Here is an 18,029-nt window from a genome sequence, read left to right as displayed (position 1 = left end):
ATATCATTTTTAGCCTATAGTTCTTATAGTTTTAATAAGGTCATCCTCATCGATTGATTCCATTAAATGATGACTATTATGGGCGTAATTGAAGGCATAGTTTGTGACTATGTGTCACATTCATCGTCTTTTGGGGTAATGATGTGTGAACTTTAAGGGAGTGATTAGTGGAGTCAGGAGTGCCCTTAGTTTAATGTATCTAGCCAGTTGTTCCCTTTTCAGCGTCCTTTTGTGACACTGTGGCAGCTCACTGCTTCCGTCATATGGCTGCTTATGGATCATCCCTCGATAATCTTAAACCATTTTAATATTCCTGATATCACGTGTACTTATTTTTCCTTTTATGCTTTTTAATTAAAATCAAAAGTATTAAAACATGTATTTAAGAAATTGTGCTGTAAATAATATTCTACTCACTCCAAAAATAAGTGTTAATAGATTAAGAAAATTTAATAAATAAATAAAAAAATAATGTTAATTTTATAAAACCAACATTAAAAATAAGTATGTTAAATATGTTGGATTTAGGAAGAATAATCCGTTACGTTTTTAAACAAGTTAGACTTATTTGAGCAAAGTCATATCCATGTTAGTTTTTTCTTTAACAAAAAAAATATTTTTACAAAATAGAATTGTTAGTTTGGTTACTATAAATTTAAATCTTATAAAATTTCTCTTGTTTTGGTTTGTGGATAAATAAATAAAAAAAAATTAATTAGTCCATGAGTTACAATATCTTACAAAAATTTAAACTAGATTCTTAAACTTGTTTTTTTTTTCTAATTGGGTCCCTAAATTTTTTTAAAAATTTAATTAGCTCCCTTTTTTAATTTAATTGAGTTCTCCCATTAGATTGTCATTATGAAAAATTAACTATAAATACTTAATAAAAAAAATTAAAAATTCCTACAATTGATTCAATTATGCTTACAACACATTTTAAAAGTATTAGTTCATAATATGTAACACCTTGAATAAATCACATCACAATGAGAGAGATTTAAAAATTGTGCAGATATGAGACGTACAATTGAGGAAGATTTAAATGAACTAATTGTTATTACATATACCAACAAGATGCATTTACCTTTCACAGATTAAATCATTCTCAATTGTATAATTTCATACTTATACAACTTTTGGATCTATCTCATTATGGTGTAACTCGCACCATCAGGTATTACAGACCCACTAGTTTTCGCCTAATTCATCCTCAAACCATACCATATTGGAATAGATATTTGGTTTTATACCATTTGTAACATCCCTAATTGTTGACCCTTTAAATTTTTTTATAGATAATATTTTCTAAGATCTGGACAATCAGCTCTGATTGTTTCTAAGATTAATAATTATCCACACAAAATGTTTTTAATTAATTTTTTATGACAACAATTAAATAGGAGTGTCCAATTGAAAAAAATAAAAATTGAGAGATCTAATAAAAAGAAAAACAAAATTTATTCTATATTACAATAATAAATATCCTAGTGGGTAGATCCTACTTATTTTCCATTTCTCCATTACCATAGCACATCCTTTACCCTTGCAATGATCCAACAAACCTAAAAATTCGGTCTCTAACTAATTACACCTGCTCAAAAAAAAAAAAATACTAATTACACCTGTCACAGTGCTGCTACAAGAAGAGATACCGGAAGGTAACGGTATTGCGTGACCCCACCAACAAACAAAGCAATCATTAATTAATACTTTGAAATACTAATATTTCCCTTTTTTCGATTATAATTTTCAACGTAAAAGAAAAAGATTATTTTAAGATAATTATTTTTAAAAAAATTTAAATATAATATTACTTGTTATTTTTTAAATATTAACAATAGATAATGAAATTTATAAACGAGTCAAGATTAATTATATAAAATTACTATTTTATTTTATTTTTATTATCTTTTTTATCTGTATAAAATACCTATAAGATGATTATTATTTTGGATGAAGGGTAATAATCACAATCGAGGAGTAACTTAAACAAGTAGTTAATGGAGTGATTAATTACTACTCAAATCAATTGTAACATAACACAAGGGGTAAAGAGGTTATTGACGCACGTCCATAGTCGCCTGGGGCAAACCGACACGTGACAGCATCCGTGACCGACGCGCGACAGTTGCCAGCGCACGTTGCTAACGTGCACGGTGCACCTGATTGATTTGTTCTCTTCTTCTTCTCCGAACTCTGCACATTCATTACCTCTCCACTTATCTAATCTCGATTCCTCAACTCACCATCCGCGTTCATTTTCCCTCCCAACTCACTCGTCCCCTTTTCACTTTCATTCATTCATGACTCTCTCCTTTTCTATCGGAACCACCATCCAATGAGACGGCGCCCCGTGGCGGGTGTTCTCCCCGACCAAATGGAGAAAGCAAACACCAAAAACCCTAATTCCAGACTTTGCTTTCTCGCTTCCCTCTCCGTATTCTTCTGGTTCCTCCTCCTCTACTTCCACTTCGCCGTCCTCCGCCACCAACCCACCAACCCTAACCCCGTAGTCCCCATCACTCTCCAACCTCAACAACCTCGTAAAAACCTCGGCTTCCCCGAGAAAATTTCCCAACCGGAGAAACCCACTTTCCCCTTCGACCGTGCCCTCCGAACCGCCGACAACAAGAGCGACCCATGCGGGGGGCGCTACATCTACGTCCACGACCTCCCCTCGCGCTTCAACGAGGACATGTTAAAGCATTGCAGAAGCTTATCTCTTTGGACCAACATGTGCAAGTTCACCACCAATGCCGGCCTCGGTCCGCCGTTGGAGAACGTTAACGGTGTGTTCTCCGACACCGGCTGGTATGCCACCAACCAGTTCACCGTCGACGTCATCTTCAGCAACAGGATGAAGCAGTACCAATGCCTCACTCGAGATCCTTCCGTCGCCGCCGCATTCTTCGTCCCCTTCTACGCCGGCTTTGACATCGCCCGCTATCTATGGGGTTACAACATCTCAATGCGCGATGCTGCATCGCTTGACCTCGTGAATTGGCTCATGAATAGACCGGAGTGGAAGATCATGAATGGGAGAGACCATTTTCTTGTCGCCGGTAGGATCACATGGGATTTTCGAAGACTCACTGAAGAAGAATCGGATTGGGGGAACAAGCTTTTGTTTTTGCCCGCTGCGAAGAACATGTCGATGCTTGTGGTGGAGTCAAGTCCTTGGAATGCCAATGATTTCGGGATTCCGTATCCGACTTATTTTCATCCTGCCAAGGATGATGATGTGTTCACCTGGCAGGAGAGGATGAGGAGGCTGGAGAGGAAGTGGTTGTTTTCGTTTGCCGGAGCTCCGCGGCCGGATAACCCGAAATCGATAAGGGGCCAGATTATTGAGCAGTGTAGGAGATCCAAAGTTGGGAAGCTGTTGGAGTGTGATTTTGGGGAGAGTAAGTGTCATTCCCCTAGTAGTATAATGCAGATGTTTCAAGGGTCGCTTTTCTGTCTTCAGCCTCAAGGGGATTCGTATACCAGAAGATCTGCTTTTGATTCAATGCTGGCTGGGTGTATACCAGTGTTCTTCCATCCGGGTTCGGCGTACACCCAGTATACATGGCATCTTCCTAAGAATTATACCAAGTACTCGGTGTTCATTCCGGAGGATGATCTTAGGAAGAGGAATGTTAGTATAGAAGAGAGGCTTAGTCAGATTCCTGAGGAGGAAGTTAGGATCATGAGGGAGGAGGTCATTGGTTTGATCCCTAGATTGGTGTACGCAGATCCTCGATCCAAACTTGAGACTCTTGAGGATGCATTTGATGTTTCGGTGCAGGCTGTGATTGACAAGGTTACCAACTTGAGGAAGGACATTATGGAAGGTCGCACGGACGAGAACTTCATTGAGGAGAACAGTTGGAAGTACGCGTTGTTGGATGAGGGACAGCGCGAGGTTGGACCTCATGAATGGGATCCTTTCTTCTCCAAACCAAAGCCGGGTGGGGATTCCGATGATTTGTCAGCTGAGGCTGCGAAGAATTCTTGGAAAAATGAACAAAGAAATCAGTCGTGATTAGCAAAGGGGAGGTAAAAATTGCATCTGTAGGCTTCTTAGATGTGGTTTAATGCTGACTCAAATGGTTTCCCTGAATTAGGGAAGAATTACAGCTATAAAATAATTGCTCCGCTCTTGCTATATGAAAACTTACTGCAATGCATGTGATTGTGTTTGCTGAGCAGGCTTCCTCATTGAAGACCCCTAGCATGGAGAGATGTTCTCTGCTTTTTACAGTTTTGTTATATAGATTTTTTCTTCTTCTGATTTCTGCCTTGTTATTTGCGTTAGTGTTTCCTAGATGTATTTTCCTAAATTAATAATTTCTCTGATACTATATATTTTCCACTTGATTCATATAGGAAATATAAACAAAATTATGGTTAGCAATGAACTCAAGTGTTCACTTGAATGGCAATATCATTTTGCAGCTGCATCATCAGAGCTGCCTACCTGTGTTGGTGATCTTATTTGGAAAGTGGTTAACATTCAAAAGATAGATTGTTCTATTTTGATGATCTTGAAAACAAATTTCTTTCACTTGCTCTATATTCCCTTTTTTTGTGTATTTTTTGATAGCTAAATCATGCACACATATTGGCTGGTATTAATGTACTGTTACAGGCTTTAATATGTCGAATTGATTGCTTTGATCAGCCAGTTTTAACATGCAATTTACAAAAACTACTGGCTGTTTCTTCGTTAACCGTTGCTTGTTTGTATCATTCATGTTTCTGGTGTTTTCTTCTTTTACTAAAAAATTATGAAAAAAATAAAAATTGGGGGCACAATGAAATGTACCCTTTTATTCATTTGATTTCCTTTGTTGTGGTATCTATTTGGTCAGCAATATTGAACGATTGGAATGTACCAAAAAGAAGTGGCATAGATTTCTTACTGAAATTATCTTGGACAGTTGGACTTCATTTCTTTCTTTGACATTTTTTGGAATGACTGTGGGTGGGATTTCACACTGTGATGAATTCACTTGCATGGCGATGCACAACATTTGGCAGTATTAGTCTTATGTTTGTCCTGTCTTGTTAATTTTAGAAAACCCTTCCTGCTTGTCCGTGTCTGAGTATCCTTTTTCTCTTTGTTGTCTTCGTGCTGTGTAGTATTACCTTGCAATGGGAAAGGGTATGGCTGTACAATGTGGCAAGAAATGATAGAGGAATTATGTGTGGAAAGTGATTATAAAAGGATGCGCAAGTAAACTGTAACGCAAACAAAATCACAGTCAATCGTTGTTTGTAGACTAGTGTTGTGTGATCAATATTATCATTTAATTTCATGTCTATTTTGTTTTGTCTCTTCAATTTTGAAGCAAAGAAAATGAAATTCCATTTATTTTGCTCTTTTGTATCTCTCTAGAGTCATAAATAATCTGAGATGACACGAAACTATGAAAACTTGTGTCAAATTTTTCTGTCAAATGTAGAAGAGGACTTGTCAAATATTCTCTCGTACAAGTTACTGGATGGCAATTTAATCTCTTACTGGAAAGGGGATTCTTGTACGTAGCTTATTCGGAAACTATGAACTGTTCTTTCCTAATTCCCTAAGGTCACTAACAAATTATTGGCTTGGTAGGAGTGGTAGAAGAAATGAAGAAAGTTTATAAATTGGGCGAATTAAATTGACATAGGCAAGCTGACACTGAAAACGACGGGTATAACTTTTTTGTTCGTTTACTAATTACTGTAATTGGACCAAGCCAATAGGGAGGATACACACACATGCAGGTATAGACAAATAGTAGTTGAATGAAAGAAACATGCATGACTCGCTGTGTTTTTGAGTTGGACCTCTGGCTCTGGCATTGGCAACACAACATCGCAAGCGCTCATGTAATCCACGAGGGGCTGACGCCCATGTCTCTTAGTTGCAGTCACTCACTCCTGCATTAATACGATCTATCTCTTTGGTCTTTATTATTTACGCTTATTAATAATTTATTCCTATACTATAAATATATAAATTACCATTTTTAATGGGAGTGTTTTAGGATGCATTGAAGATGAAGAATGAAAAGTTTTGGTCACAAATAAGGAGGATATCAAAGAGAGATGGGAGAATTATTTTCATTAACTTTTCGATGATGGACAATGTTCAAGTACTAATATGGAAGGATTAGAAATCCAAGAAGGGGGAAAGACATTTGGATTATTACTGCAGAATTCGCATTGGAGAGGTTAAAGAACCCCTTAAAAGGATGGAAAAAGGGTTAAGTTGGTTCATATGATATTGAAGATGCCCTATGAGTGGAGGAAGAGTACTTTGGTCTCAATTTTTAAGAACAAAGGAAATATCTAAAAATGTGCTAACTACAAAAGTATAAAACTTATGAGTTGCACTATGAAGCTATGTAAAAAAGGTGAATAAGCATAGATTAAGAGTAGAAACAAGGATTGCAGAGAATCAATTTGGATTTATGTTATGGAGGTCTACAATAGAAACCATTTATCTTATATAGAAGTTGGTGGGAAAATACAGAAGTAAGGAAAGAGACTTACAAATAATTTTTGTTGACTTGAAAAAAGATTATGATCATATCCCAAGAGATGTGTTGTCGAAGGCTTTGGAGAAAAAAGGTGTGTGCATTACTTATATTCGAACTATACAATACATGCATGAAGGGATAACTATTAGTGTGAGAACTCCAAAAGATAAAACTAAGGACTTTCCTATTAGGATAGAATTATATCAAGGTTCAACTTTAAGTCCTTACTTGTTTAACTTAGTCTTGGATGAGCTTATTAAGGATAGACAAAAAATTATTCTTAATTGTATGCTTTTTGTAGATGATATAGTCTTGATTGAGAAATCAAGGGAAGCAGTTAATAATAAGCTTGATCTCTAGAGGCAAACTTTGGAAATAAAGGGTTTTCACTTAAGTAGGAGTAAGATAGAGTATATGCACTCTAATTTTAGCAAGAGACAAGAAGATTTTTGGCTTGAAAGTAAAATTGGGAGACAATGTCATATCATAGGTTTCTAAGTTTAAATATATGCGATTAATCATAAAAGGCGATGGAAAAATTAATGAGGATGTCACACATAGAATACAAGTGGAATGACTTAAATTGAGAAAGGCATCGGGAGTTGTTTGTGGCCACAAAATGCCTACCAAACTCAAAGGCAGGTTTTATCGTATAATTATACGTCCAAATATACTATATCATAGTGAATGTTGAGCTTTAAAGGGATAACATGAGAGAAAAATAAGAGCAACAGAAATGAGAATGTTAAAATGAATGTGTTGTCATACAAGAAAAGATAGAATATGGAATGACATAACACAAGAGAAGATTGATGTAACATCCATTGAGAAAAAAGATGGCAAAAAATCTGTTAAGATAGTTTGGGCATGTACAAAAAAGGTCATAAGAAGCGTCAATTAGAAGAGTAGATTGCATGAATTTTAGCTAGAAGAAAAGGAGAAGAGGGAGACCAAAAAGGATGTTAGAGGAAATCATCAAAAAGATCTTGGACTTAATAATATTGTTGAAACATTGATTTCTAACCGTGCCGAATGACGCCATGTAATTCATGTGGGTGATCTCACCTAATGGAATAAAACTTTGTTGTTGTAGTGGACCTGTTTTAAGAATTATCCTTTAACAAGAAGTTTAGAATTTGAGTCATGGTTTGAAAAAATTGTGACATATATTTTAATCAATTACTAGGATGGGCCCCGTGATTGAGAGATTTGGATAGCATGTATGAAGTTATAGATTTTAATTGAGTTGTCATTATTGTAAAAAAAAAATGAAATATTCTTTAAAGAGGATGTGTTTAAGAGTTTTTCTTAAACAAGAACAATTTTAAAAATTATTATCATTCTTATTAAGTTGCATGTCTTATCTAATATCATATATTGTGCATTTAATTTAATTTTTAATTTTTATTCATTTTAAAAATTTTATTTGATTTAACAATTAGCTTAAAATTTTTATTTCTTGACTATCTCAAACCTTAATCCTTTCATCCTTATTTTTTATCTGTTTTTTTGGTTTTTTTCGATCTACTATTTTTGTTTTAACTTGAATTTCAATATTTTAAAAAAATTCGAATATTTATAAATATCCTTGTATCATACTGCAACTTATTCATTATAAATTCAATTGCAATTTATATGTTAAAAAATATTACTTTACTTTATTATGAATTTTAATTGTATTATAATTTATGTTAAAAATATATTTATTTATTATAAATTTTAGTTATACAATAATAAAGGTTTATGCAGTAGTATTTGTTTTTTTTTAGGGAGAGTACTTGTTATTATGGCTGACACTTTTTTAATAGAGATTCTAATCTTAGTTTGACATTTCATAAGAACTATCTCCTTCCGTTAAACCTAATATCCTATAAAAATAATAATTATATTTAAAGTGGATTTTTTTAATATTAAATGTATCAATTAAGAAAATGTGGGTGAATTAAAAATAAAGTTGCAAACTCCTTTATTCAAAATAAAACTTGATGATAAGAAAAAAATTATTTTTTTTCTTTTAAAACACCTAATTAGAAGAAACTCAACAAAGTGAATCTCTATCTTAAGTCTCTCTTGAACAAAGTGGGGTTGTTAGACAAAAGCAATGATATTCATGTCAAAATTTCTTTTTTTAACAACAATGAAACTTGAAAGTTTATCAGAATTATTATTTACGTACAATTAGTGAGAGATATAACTAATTAGGAAAACCATAATGCAACCGTCTCTTGCATAGAAGAAGAATCATTGATTCAAAAGTTGTCTCAATCATCTATTATAATATAAAGGAATGTAACGTTATATCCTTTTATGAAAAGTTAAAAATTTATTTACAAACTCTATATGTGGTCTGTTTGTTTAAGTTTTTTTAATTTATTTTTTTAATAAATAAACAAGTTTTATGTTTTCTTATGTATTTGTCTAAATTATTTATTTTGAACGGTTTTTTCTGCTTTTCTTAAGAGATAAATCCTATAATTTTTTTAAAAAATAATTTTTTAGCATAACTTTTTTCATGTTTACGCAAACTGACCCATGATTGATCACTAGCAAGGTTCATTTGAGTAAACAACATAGTTAAGTGATTATAAAGTAAATAGTTAATTTATAAGTTTTTTTTTATAATTATTTATATGATATTTAATTTTTTCATTCTTATTCGATGTGAGATTTTTCTTTACACTTATGTTACAGAACAACTTTACTAATTTTTGGTAAAAGGAAAAAAAGAAAAAGCAGGGGGTTAAACCGTTAAAGAAATAATAGCACGAAGTGAGTACATCCAACACGAGAGGCAGAGGAGAAGGAGCCAAACAGCGTACACGTTAAATAAATCGATGCACTGTTGATCACTTCATTGAATGGTAACTTGCACGATTCATCATCCTTTTGGGTCCTTTAACTCTAATGAATGTAAATTAGCAAACAAAAGCAATATTATTTCTACACTCAATTTTATATATTTCTCTCTCACCCTACTTTTTATAATAGAAAATAAGGGAGAATGTGCGGTTTTTTTTTTCTCACTTTTTACTATGATATAAATATAAAGTAGCTTAAAATATATTTTTGTTCCTAATAAATATTTAAATTTTATTTTTGTTCATTAATAAAAAAAATTCATTTATTAGGAAGTAAACACAAAATTCATTAATTTATCATGTACTAAAAAAAGTCTCAAGAACTTAAAACAAAAATTAAAAAATATTAAAGAATAAATATAAAATTTAGATATTTAATAGAGGTCGCATGCTTATTTTAAGTCTATAAAGTAATAATGTAAGTAAATAAATAGGTGTTATTTTAGTAACAGTGCGGATGCAGATGACAAAGCAAGAAATGGAAACAGATTTCACAGAATTTTGAAACTAACGGCTACTTAGTTTTCTATTAAAGCTAAGTAAAACATCTCGTGACACTTACAGCGAGCTCCTCGGCTCCTCAATTCTCACAGTCAATTTCAGTTTTTCTCAGTTCTCTCTCTCTCTCTCTCTCAACAAAGGATCCTCGTGATGAAGAGCTCTCATATTTCACGAGCTTCGTATCAAGAACGCTTACCTTGTTCAGTTTTGAATTCTTCTCAACACCTTCAAATACCCCTCCAAATCATCCATCACCCAACATCACCAACCAACAACAACAAGACATCCTCGTACTACAACAACAACCAATGGAATCCAAATCCAAAATTCAACTCTTTTTCCTCACCCTTTTCCTCTTCACTCTCACCCTCCATGCAGAAACTCTTGGAACTTACATAGTTCAGCTACACCCTCATGGCATAACCAGCACTTCCTTCACCTCCAGGCTCAAATGGCACCTTTCATTCATCCAACAAACCATTTCCTCTGACGAGGACCCTTCTTTGCGCCTTCTGTACTCGTACCGTTCGGCCATGGACGGTTTCGCAGCTCAGCTAACTGAGTCTGAGCTTGAGTACTTAAAAAACTTGCCTGATGTTATCTCAATTAGGCCTGACAGAAAGCTCCAGCTTCAGACCACTTACTCTTACAAGTTCTTGGGGCTCAACCCTGCTAGAGAAAACGGTTGGTACCAATCCGGTTTCGGCCGCAGAACCATAATTGGGGTGCTTGATACTGGAGTGTGGCCAGAGAGTCCTAGCTTCAATGATCAAGGAATGCCCCCAATTCCCAAGAGATGGAAGGGTGTATGCCAAGCTGGGAAGGCCTTTAACTCTTCCAATTGTAACCGAAAACTCATCGGTGCAAGGTACTTCACCAAAGGCCATTTTTCAGTGTCACCTTTCAGAATTCCAGAATATCTCTCTCCAAGAGACTCCTCTGGACACGGCACACACACTGCGTCCACCGCTGCAGGAGTGCCTGTGCCGCTGGCGAGTGTGTTCGGTTATGCGTCTGGCGTGGCGAGAGGAATGGCTCCTGGTGCTCACATTGCAGTGTACAAAGTGTGTTGGTTCAATGGCTGCTATAACTCAGACATCATGGCTGCAATGGATGTGGCAATCAGAGATGGGGTGGACATTCTGTCCTTGTCTCTAGGTGGCTACTCTTTGCCTCTATATGATGATAGCATTGCCATTGGAAGCTATAGAGCAATGGAGCATGGGATTTCAGTTATATGTGCGGCAGGAAACAATGGCCCCATGGAAATGTCTGTTGCCAATGAGGCTCCTTGGATTTCCACAATTGGTGCAAGCACACTAGACAGGAAATTCCCAGCTACAGTTCACATGGGAAATGGACAAATGCTCTATGGAGAATCCATGTACCCACTGAATCATCACCCAATGAGCAGTGGAAAAGAAGTTGAGCTGGTTTATGTGTCTGAAGGAGACACCGAGAGTCAATTTTGCCTCAGAGGGTCTCTTCCAAAGGACAAAGTTAGAGGCAAAATGGTGGTATGCGATCGAGGAGTAAACGGAAGAGCAGAAAAGGGCCAAGTGGTGAAGGAGGCGGGTGGTGTTGCTATGATCCTTGCGAACACGGAGATAAACTTGGGAGAGGATTCGGTTGATGTCCATGTCTTGCCTGCAACTTTGGTAGGATTTGATGAAGCAGTCACCTTGAAGGCCTACATAAACTCTACAAAAAGGCCTCTTGCTCGGATTGAATTCGGAGGAACTGTGATAGGGAAGTCTAGAGCTCCAGCAGTGGCAAGATTTTCTGCTAGAGGCCCAAGTTATACAAACCCTTCAATCCTCAAACCTGATGTTATAGCTCCAGGAGTGAACATCATTGCAGCATGGCCTCAGAACCTTGGTCCCACCGGCCTTCCGGAGGATGCTAGAAGAGTTAACTTCTCTGTCATGTCTGGTACCTCAATGGCATGCCCTCATGTCAGTGGAATTGCTGCTCTCATTCGCTCAGCTCACCCAAGATGGACCCCTGCAGCCGTCAAATCTGCAATCATGACAACAGCTGAGGTAACCGACCACACCGGAAGGCCAATACTCGATGAAGACCAACCAGCAGGAGTTTTCGACATGGGAGCTGGACATGTGAATCCACAGAGAGCATTGAACCCTGGACTGGTGTATGACATTAGGCCAGATGACTATATCACCCACCTTTGCAGCCTTGGATACACAAAGTCAGAAATATTCAGCATCACACATAGAAATGTGAGTTGCAATGGAATCATAAAGATGAATAGAGGCTTCAGCCTTAACTATCCCTCATTCTCAGTAATTTTCAAGGATGAGGTGAGGAGAAAGATGTTCAGCAGGAGACTAACAAATGTGGGAAGTGCTAACTCCATCTACTCAGTGGAGGTTAAGGCACCTGCAGGAGTAAAAGTGATAGTGAAACCCAAGAGACTAGTATTTAAGCAAGTGAATCAAAGCTTGAGTTACAGGGTGTGGTTTATATCAAGAAAAAAGGTTAAAAGAGGTGATGGTTTGGTGAACCATTCAGAAGGGAGTTTGACATGGGTGCACTCACAAAATGGTTCCTACAGGGTTAGAAGCCCGGTAGCAGTGACTTGGAAGTCAAAGTAGCATGCAGAAGAGTAGTAGATTATTAAGTTTGTCTTGGGGCGTTTTTTATTATGATTATTGGTTCTATAGCTTTATTTATGATTGCAGAATTCATACTGAACTTTGTGTTACGAGTTTTAGTAGAGAAAACTCGTTAAGGAATCTTTATGAGTAAGCCCATTTATAAATGCTAAATAAATTGGTTGTGTCATGCTTTAGTCAGAACTCTCTGCTTTATGTATCACATTCATTCATTAACACGTAAATTTTCCCACTCCTGCTTCTCCAAAAACAGGATTAGATTCGTTCAATAATGTTTCAACAATAATAGATGGAAATATACACTCACAGACCACAGAAAAGCTACTAAGTTGGGAGCAAGGTTTTAAATTATGACCACAGTCTCATCGTGATCCTTAACATTGTAGAAAATTATGGACAAATGCGGCCGATGCACAATGAAGTCATGGAGAGCCCGAAAACCTTGACATTGCCGGTCCAGCCGAAATCACAGTGGCAGATTGTTTTTTAAAACCTTGGTGGGGAGAAAACAGAAAAGTTGTTTTGTTCTGAAACAGTGAATAAATACACTGTGCTATTTAAGCTCTCCGTGATTATAGGAAATAAATACAGATTCACCATAATTATAGGAGATAAAAAAAAAAAGCAAAACAGTATCAGCACACATAAATGAGAAGATATACAAGGATCTGGATCAGCTACAATTTTAATTCAAATTATTACTAATTCCTAGCCAGTTCCAACACTCTCTAAGTTGGTGCATGGAGAATACTTCAATCTTGTCTAAAGAACTATAAGAGCCTTGGATGCTTCTGCCTTGGTAAGCATATCAGCTTACAATAGGAAATACAATAACACCAGCTTCAATCTTTTCTTTGATGAAATGCTTGTCAATTTCCATGAGTTTTGTTCGATCATGTTGGACAGGGTTGTTAACAATCTTTATGGTTGATTTATTATCATAGAAAAGCTTCATCACATCCTTTTTTTCATATCCAATATCCTTTAACAGATTTTTAATCCATAACAGTTCTCATATTCCTACTGTCGTCCCTCTAAACTCCGCTTATGTGCTTGATCTAGCTACTACTTGTTTTTTACTCCTCCCAGTTACTAGATTTCCTCCCAAAAAAGTGAAATAGTCTACGGTAGACCTTCTATCATCTGCTAATCCAACCCAATTAGCATTAGTATAACCTTCAACTTTGAGGTGGTCATGGTTTGAGAATAACAAACCTTTTCCTGGAGCAGATTTTAAGTACCTCAATATTCGTTCAACGGCATCCATATGTGGTTTTTATGGGTCATGCATAAATTGGCTCACAACATTGACTACATATGCTATGTCTGGCCTCGTATGAGACAAGTAGATTAGCTTCCCAACCAATCTTTGATACCTTCCTTTGTCTGTACTAGTTGTATTAGCACTATGAAAATTCTTGTGATTTTGTTCTATGGGAGTATCAATGGGTTTACATCCAATCATTCATGTCTTAGTTAACAAGTTTAAAACATATTTTCTTTGAGAAAGAAAGATACCATGTTTAGACCTTGCAACTTTGATCCCTAGAAAATATTTGAGATCTCCAAGTTGATTAGCTTTCCGACCAATCTTTGATACCTTCCCTTTTGTGGACTGGTTGCATCAGCACAATGAAAATTCTTGTGATTTTGTTCTATGGGAGTATCTCAATGGGTTTACATCCAAGCATTCCTATCAAAGTTAGATTCGGTCATTATATATTGAACAAAAGCAAAAGCTTCAGTAATGATCGAACGATAATAAAAGGTCATCCGGTTGCTAGTTGGATTAAAAAATAAGTGTAATTCTTCCTAAACAATAAAATATATTCACATGAGGAGAAACATATTTACTGGTTATATCGTCGGAGATTGCTTGAATTTCAAGACATTCTTAGAACCCATCATATTTTCTTTGAGAAAGAAAGATATCATGTTTAGACCTTGTAACTTCGATCCCCATAAAATATTTGATATCTCCCAGTTGTTTCATGTTAAATTGTAGGCTTAGAATTCCACCAGGAATCATATCATCAACATATATATTATCAATGTAATGACTTTACCTTGATTATGCTTAAGAAACAAGGTGTGATCAAAATTACTTTAACCAAAGAACTTCATAGACTTTGTAAATCTTTCAAACCAAGTTCTTGGTGATTGTTTCATTCCATATAAAGCCCATGGCCAGTCCTAAGATTTTATGGATCCATGAAAAAATACTAAATAAAGTTCTCTTATATTTAAGTATTTAAAAATAGACATAGAATATCATAAAAAAATATAGATTTTATTACACTAAACAAATAATATAATTTTAATAAATCTTTAAAAAGCTATATCCTATTTTTTATTTAATTTCCTCTTCTGTTATTGTCTATTATTCAATTTATATCTCTCAAAAAAGTTAAATATTTATATATAAAGTAGGCATAATAAAGAACAAATCCAGAAGGGGGTTTGACTCTTTTGATTCCCATTTCAGCAAAAGGTAAGAATGGTTTAAAATAGATCATATTATATCTTTAAAACCAATTCACAATCCCATCAAATTTTATCAAGTTTGGATAAACTCGCATGAATATATTTTTAAAAATAATTATATATATGATTTAATTTATTTTTTATATTTGATCCCACAAAGAAAATTTTCTAGCTTCATCTTTATCATCTATCATTGATACAATATCATTTCATATTAAAGTTTACATATATTTTATTCTTTATGAAAATACTAAATTTAATTTTATTTCCTTTATAATTTTTTTTTCTTCAATACGTTGATATATGAGTTGAAAATTCAATCAATATGAATTTATGATTGTAACAAGTTAGGACAATTAATTAAACGAGTAACATTTTTAATAATGTCACAATTTAATTTTAATGAAAAAGGAGACATAAAATAAATAAATAAATTTAATTTATTTATAAAAACGATATTGAATGATATAGAAAAAATTATTAACCAATATGAGAAGCACAAAAAGTCTAAGTACACTAATTATTAACTATACCAAAAATCAAGGCAAGTGAAGCTCAAAAGTTGCTCTAGGTATTTTCATTTCCTATCCTTTTAAATTATTTCCTAACAAGCACCGTTTTAAGTAGTGATATTTTGAGATGTTAAATACTTATTTTTATTACTTATCAATGAATCACTTAATCACAAAAGTCGATAGATCTAGTTTGAATTGATTAAACAAAATACATAAATTATTATAAATCCTTGATACTGTGTTTGATTTTCACTGATTAAAAGACATCACAACCGTTACAATTTTGTATTTGATACAATAATCCAAAATTAAGTAGTTAATAATATGAGAACAAAATTTAACTAATTGGATAACATAAATTCGGAAAATTCATGGGATGTGCTACCTGGTTTCTTGGAGCAAGAGATATCCAGGCTTCTTGGTACAATGGAAGCCCAAAATCCATTTCTTGGTTTTGATTAACCAAACCTAGGAATAAATTTCCAAACTAATATACAAGTCTCAGCCACGTCACATGCACGTGCGACATGTGCATTAAGGAGCACTATGATCCCATTATGGCATCTCTTCGCTGTCTACAAAATGGTTTTCTTTTTTCTTTCCATTTTTTAAATGCTGAAAGCTGGTTTTGGTTTTCCTTGTCACAAAGGCATTTGGATACAAGTAAGCAAAGTTTTTCACTTCTAACCTCTCTCCATTCTCCATCAAAGAAATGTGATCGATGTAATAACTATCCAACTAATTCAATAAAACAACCATTATAAACATATTTTAATTCAATATTTGAGAAGTCTTTAATGCCTCTCTCCAATAATAAGGAAGGATGTACTTCACTAGGAAGCTGCTATTTCACATGGCTTCCATCTGTCTTAGTACGTACGTGGACAGGTATCAGATGTGATCTAAGCAATAGAAAGGGTAGTAAAATTGTCACCAATTTAATTAATTAATTAATTTCTTGTTATAGCAGTCCACACCATGTGTGCATGTGAATATTGAAAGGGAGAAAGGGAAAAAGAAATATTTTTTATGAGAAGTGGCAGTTGGTAGGCTCAGACCATGATTGATCTAGTGCTGCACGTACTTTGCTCCCATTTTCTTCTGTTTGCCAATTCCTATTATTGTTTATTCTCCATTATTATGGACATGTTCCTACCTTCATATATTTACTTGTTTCTTCATCTAAAGGACTGATTTGTGTTTTGTAAACAAAACAAATAAATAAATCTACTCTAGAGTCTAGACATTAACAAGGACCACTAATTCCCGGATGCATTTGAAGATTTTTGCTGGCACATTTGCATATGCTTCTACTATTTCACCAATGGTCAATTGAGTGTTTAAGTTATGCACTAGTTTTAAAATACTTTGCACTATATTTGTGGCCCTTGCATTTTATTTTCATTTTTTTTAATGTAATGGGAGTAGAACTTGTCTTATTTTCAAGTTTCTTTCGCCCTATAACATGGAAAGATTCCCTTATCAAAATCATAATGAATAATAAACATTTATGAGAATAAAACCATCAAAGTGCATGATGGGTGGTGTTTCAGATCTTTATTTCTTTGGTCTCTTTTTTAAAATTTTATCTTTCTCCCTTTCTCACCCGTGTCTTTCTTTCTTCCTTTCTTTTCTAGCCCTTCCAAGTGGACTAAAAAAAACATATACTGCGGAAAGGTTTTTTCTCTCTCTGTTAAAAGCTATTCTCATCATCACATGACGACTTTGGTTTGGAATTTGATGTTAAGATAATCACAAGGACATCAATGTTCTTCGGTGGATCCTGCATTAACCATATGTTAGTTGGCGCACTAATGCATCATTTCTGAATCTTTGTCATACTTAGAAGTTACCCTTCAATCAGCTCGAACTAGAAAGTCCACTTTCACACTCATAGTGATGGAACACAATTAAAGCGGCTTAACAAAAAAATTTATTCAATGTACTACGCAAAATGCTTTAGGCAATGCTTAATGTCTGAAAACAAAACCATAAAGCACAAAGGAGGTTGGAAAAAAAGTTCCCTTTAACATGTAGTGCTGCGGTACAGTGGTAGTTATATTCCTGTTTTTTTAATATAATTTTCATGTTTATATAAAAAGTTTTACACCGTCCATCAATACAAAAATCTTAATAAATATAACTTCTAAATATTTATGTTAAAGTTAACAAATTTACTGTAAATAACTATCTATTATTGAATAGAATTGTAAAATTCTTTATGTTATATTTGGTTTAATCTCAACTATAGAATTGATGTATATTTGTGACCATGTGAGATCTAGTTCTCGGATAGTTTAATTGGAAAAGTAACTCAGAGATGACGTCAGTAATTATTATGAATACATTTATTAATATTAACAAGCTAGAAAAGAAATATAAGAACTTTTTGTGGTTGTTGTGTCATTTGATACTCTTTATCCTGCCATACATATAAATAAAAAAAATATATAAAAATATGAAATTTAATTAAATCAATTTTATTTAAATCACGTAAACAAATCCACGTGAATAAAAGAATCA

The 18,029-nt window shown here is 34.4% G+C and overlaps 2 protein-coding genes across 3 annotated transcripts; both read left to right on the top strand.

Moving 5' to 3' along the window:
- The first annotated feature begins 2,027 nt into the window (after positions 1-2,027).
- LOC100811811 (xyloglucan galactosyltransferase MUR3) lies at positions 2,028-5,363 on the top strand. 2 transcript variants are annotated; one of them, XM_006604451.4, is made up of 2 exons: positions 2,028-4,041; positions 5,128-5,363. In XM_006604451.4, the coding sequence occupies exon 1, from the start codon at positions 2,342-2,344 to the stop codon at positions 4,025-4,027; it is 1,686 nt and encodes a 561-aa protein (XP_006604514.1). In that variant the 5' UTR covers positions 2,028-2,341; the 3' UTR covers positions 4,028-4,041; positions 5,128-5,363. The 2 variants fall into 2 exon arrangements, with proteins under 2 accessions (XP_006604514.1, XP_003553511.2); XM_003553463.5 differs by lacking the exon at positions 5,128-5,363 and adding an exon at positions 4,372-4,715.
- Positions 5,364-9,977: 4,614 nt separating this feature from the next.
- On the top strand, positions 9,978-12,686 carry LOC100814319 (subtilisin-like protease SBT1.2). Its single transcript, XM_003554256.4, has one exon. The coding sequence runs from the start codon at positions 10,180-10,182 to the stop codon at positions 12,484-12,486; it is 2,307 nt and encodes a 768-aa protein (XP_003554304.1). The 5' UTR covers positions 9,978-10,179; the 3' UTR covers positions 12,487-12,686.
- The last annotated feature ends 5,343 nt before the right edge of the window (positions 12,687-18,029 follow it).

Source organism: Glycine max, chromosome 19 (assembly GCF_000004515.6).
Source record: "Glycine max cultivar Williams 82 chromosome 19, Glycine_max_v4.0, whole genome shotgun sequence".
Classification (NCBI taxonomy): Eukaryota; Viridiplantae; Streptophyta; class Magnoliopsida; order Fabales; family Fabaceae; genus Glycine; species Glycine max.
Note: the sequence above shows the minus strand (reverse complement) of the source record. Positions and strands in the feature narration are given on the sequence as shown.